This window comes from Lolium rigidum, chromosome 1 (assembly GCF_022539505.1).
Source record: "Lolium rigidum isolate FL_2022 chromosome 1, APGP_CSIRO_Lrig_0.1, whole genome shotgun sequence".
Lineage (NCBI taxonomy): Eukaryota > Viridiplantae > Streptophyta > Magnoliopsida > Poales > Poaceae > Lolium > Lolium rigidum.
Window position 1 is genome coordinate 302,914,582 of NC_061508.1, and position 4,549 is coordinate 302,919,130.

General features: G+C 50.4%; 1 protein-coding gene across 1 annotated transcript; it reads left to right on the forward strand.

Annotated features, from left to right (window-relative positions):
* The first annotated feature begins 230 nt into the window (after positions 1-230).
* LOC124684034 (auxin-responsive protein SAUR32-like) lies at positions 231-1,089 on the forward strand. The gene has a single exon (XM_047218443.1). It carries the CDS (start codon positions 456-458, stop codon positions 876-878), a length of 423 nt encoding a protein of 140 aa, XP_047074399.1. The 5' UTR covers positions 231-455; the 3' UTR covers positions 879-1,089.
* The last annotated feature ends 3,460 nt before the right edge of the window (positions 1,090-4,549 follow it).

Below are 4,549 nucleotides of genomic sequence, written 5' to 3' on the forward strand. Positions count from 1 at the left end.
TCTACAAAGATTAGGAAATCGGCACGAAACAGAAAATAAAAACATGGCCGAATAAACGTACGGAATTGATTGCTTGATACTACCCGGGATTATTTTCTTCCAGATACTTTGCTGTGCCCCATTTATGGCTAAAGATTTAGTAGATATACACGAAAAATAAATAGAAAGGAGAATCGCAGATGGCAACAAACGGCAGCAGGCCAGCAGCCCGCTCCTCCGGCCTCATATACACGCGCGCCTCGCCCCCCCTCTCGCAGTCGCAGACAGAGCAGCACAGGCGCCGTAGCCGAGCGAGAGAGAAGAAGAACCCCAGGCAGCAGACCACCAACCCTAGCCACCCATCTCCTCTCCACCATGCAGCGCCCGCCGTGTCGCCGCCGCTCGCTGTGACGCCGTACATCGTCGCCGTCGAACGAACGTTAGCCTAGCGTTTTCTTGGACAGGAAAGATCATACATGGGCGTGCACCGGCTGAGGAAGCAGCACTCGTCCGCAGCGGCGTCGGGGGGCGGCTCGACCGGGAGCGGCACGATGCCGCCCAAGGGGTGCATGGCGGTGCGCGTGGTGGGGCCGGTGGGCGGCGGCGGCGGCGAGGAGGAGGAGCGCTTCGTGGTGCCGGTCGGGTACCTGAAGCACCCGCTCTTCGTCGGCCTGCTCAAGGAGGCCGAGGAGGAGTACGGCTTCCAGCAGCAGGGCGCCATCACCATCCCCTGCGGCGTCGAAAACTTCCGCCGCGTCCAGAGCCTCATCGACCACCGCCAGAAGACTGGCGGCGGCGGCAGCAGCCGCGGCCTCGTCTCCGGCGGACACCACCACCACAACCATGGCTCGTCCTCGGGCCACCTCCCCTTCCACATCGCCGCCTGCTTCAGGGCGTGAGCGTGTGATCAATCGATCGATGTGGATTTAGATCTTGGTTCTTGCATCCAAGTTAGCTTTGTCGCCTCTTCTTCTTGTTCGTTGTTTCAGGTCTTTGTTATTAGAGTATAGACATGGTGAGAAGTGATCGAAGGATCATCAAGGCCTGGTTGGGTTGTAGCGTTTGGATCTGCATGCTGCAAAGAATTGAAGCATCTTTAGGATTTGTTCTTGTCTTGCGTTCATGGTGATGATGATGATGATGAAAATTGAAGATATTTCAGCGCTTAGATCGATTAACAAGGAGATGATGCTCTCTTTCTTCCTCTTTTTGGTGAATTCCTCGTTCCTTTCCTTTTGTGAATTGCTTTTCCTTTCCAGATTGTGTGGTTGGTAGTATTCTCTTTCAAGCAAAGAATCGTTCTTTTGGGGTGCTGTTCATCAGGGATCCATACGCACACGTAGGGATGAAGAATTAACAAAGAAACTTAATCTTAAAAATATCATATTAAGTGGTTTACAAGCGAGTGCTTCACAACTAACACGGAAGACAAGCAAAGTTGAAAGCTAGCAAAGGCTCTCTTCTCTTTTCTTTCTTTAATTTGGGAGTATTTGTTTTGTCCCGTCTACTGTCTGTCTCCGACCTTAAGTTCCCCCAATCAAGCAAGGGATTAGTGCCGGCTGTTAGTGCTACTGTATGTACACATATACTGACATAATCATCATTATTCTGTAGAACCTACTACTACTCCACTGACCAACAAAGTGTAGGCCACCCATTTGTGCATGTCCATCTTTAAACGAACTATTAAGATGCAAGGTTGATTTCATCCTTTTGGGAATTGGGACACCTGTGCAAGCCTGCAACCGTTCAGGCCTTCAGGGCGGCGCCGTTGTTGAAAGGATGGACGGAATGAGACAAAACTTCTTAAGACACAAGGACAGCAGGCAGTACGAGAAAGCAAAGTCTGACTGACCACGCATGCAGATAGACTGGCTTAGCTACTTATGTTTTCTTAGTGTTTTTCTTTGAAGCCTGTCATTCTTGGTGTAACCCCCTTGATGGATAAAAACGATGCCCCAAGATTGGTAGTCACCGAAGGAAAAAAGAAATATTAAAAAATCTAGCAGGTGAATGTTTGTTCTCTTGTACTAGGAATTAAGTGAAACCTCGCTCTTAGATCAGTCCAAAGATTGATGAAGAGGAGGGGGAAATGCAGAAGGACGAGCAAGGCGAAGGAAGCAACACGAGCAGGACCAGCAATCAAGGGGAGGTTCAGAGCGGGGAAGGAAGCCCTAAGAATGAGTACACCCTCGAATGTTCATTCAGCGACCGGAAGGCAATACCAACGTTCCCCTTGCCTCGACGTACGGCGCTATGGATGGCATGACGTAGAGGCGCTGGTGATAGATCTGACAATGAAGCGGGGGTGGGGGTGGGGGTGGTTCGTGGGTGGATCCAATGATAGATGCAGACCTGTCGGCGGCAAGACCAGTCAAGGTGAAGGGTACGAGGAAACAAAACAAAACAAAAGATTTAAAGAGGAGGAAGCGGGTCAGGTTTGGTGTGCCCGACATTTATGAGAGTTCATACTATATGTATTTACATGTTTGACAGACAGTTGGACATAAGTCAAAAAACGCGACATACATAGCATGTGCCACACCCAACAAATACTCGAGTGACTATTTTCTGGCAATTATAAGCGAGAAATCCAAAGTAGAAGAAACTAGTAATGGACAACAGCTGGGTCCTGCCTGTCCGTCACTAATCTATATTCAAACCATGTTTTTTCAACGTGTTTCCGGTAAAGGAACCGCTTAGGGCTTGGGTGACCGAGAATCAACTATCTCGCTATCGATGACGCCACACCACATGCCCATACTTTCTTCTCCCCTCCCTTCGGCAAGCCCCCGCATACACTGACAACCTAACCACCGTCCTCCCCACCCGTGGTAGGCACTGCACACTTCCGTGGCACCTCACACATCGTCCTGCCCCAAGCTCTGCCTCCGCTGGTCTACCGCCGTCACCGTCCTTCCCTTTGTGTCCGGCGAGATTTCTCGTCCTTTCCGGCGCAACATATCCCCACCCCCTAGCTAAGTTGAGTGCTCGCCTCTGGCTCGCCCAATTTCTTGTCGCCAACTAGGGGCTCTAGCAATTCGCAAAAAAAAAAAAAAAACTAGGGGCTCTAGCAAAATCGAGTAAATTATTTTGCAACATGGAGTACCACATAAAAAAAATGCCCGGTAAAAATCTGAGCCATGTGCCCATCTCTGCCACCAATCATTGGCATTTTGGCACAACACTGTTGTCGAACATTCGCAAAGAAGAATACTCATAAGAAATCATACTATATACCAGGAGGAGGAAGAAGCCGCACGGAAGGGTGATACGGAGCATCCTTTTCTGTACGGGCGGGACTCACGCTCAGAGATGGACAAAGAGGAGACCACAACGTACTCCTCCAGTGCCGAATAGAGACTGTGGCAGTCAGGCCGGACTATTGTATTGGAGTATTATTCCCATTCTCGATCAGGCAGTATAGTGGTAGCGGTGCCGCTCCAACCTCGGATGTGGACGTGCACCACCGAGCACAGCGGTATCTGCTTGTCCGTGGAGTGGAGATTGACGTATCTTTGAGGTGGGGGCGAAGAGAATCTGTGGTGTACGGGCAGGACTCGATCGATGGGGACAAGAAGAATTTGGAGGTGGGAGGAATGCCCCGCTTGTTACGGCGGCGGCGACGTCGCCCGCGCTCGCGCGCAGCCGGGAAAAACTATGCCGGCGTCGTCCCGGAGCGTGACATGTGTATTGGCAGTTCTGTTTGTAGGTAGAATCGTAGACTGCAATTTCTACGTTTAGTGTTACCGCTGACTTGGATGCATCTAATATTTTAAACACGGTTTATGTATAGATGCAATTGAATATATTAAACTAATATGGAACAGAGGGTGTGGTAAACAAGACATTCCCTATTGCGCCGGCACGCTACAAATTGTGTGGCTGGTGGTGAATCAACGTTGCCTTACCACTGACAATCTGCAACGGAGGGGATTGCCAAAAATTGTACATGTCAATTCTGCATGCCTTGTATCTTCGGAGACCTGCAGCCACCTCTTCGTGCATTGCAGGTTCACCATGCGTGTCTCGCAGCTCATGAAATCCTGGACAGCTGGGGATATTCAGATCCCAAACCCGAGCTTCAGAAGCACAGAGGAGTGGTGGGTTCACGTCAGGAAGAGGGTCCCAAAGAATTTAAGTAGAGACTTTGATATGTTGACTATTCTGGTGCATTGTGTAGAAGGATAGAGAGTGAAAGAGATATGCAGAATATGTTGGATGTTGTATTGCGCCTTATGGGCGAGTATATATAGGGTACAAGACTTGGAGGCTAAGAAGCTCTCCTAGAGATAAGGCAGGAGATGAATGACAAATCCTATACAAATCCCGAGACATCTAATACTACCTAATATATCTCTAACACCCCCCGCAGTCGTAGCGGTAGCGACGTGAACAAGAGTAGCGTTGCGGACGGTCGGACCGGAGAAGAAGCTGGTGAGGCGCAGGCGAGGTGGTAGCCCTTTGTGCCGATGTCGAGGTAGCCAAGAGCGTGGGTGCTGCAACCTTGGTCGAGGGAGCCGCGCGAGGGATTGCCGTGGTCGATGTCGTGGGCGGGTGCCGGTGTCGA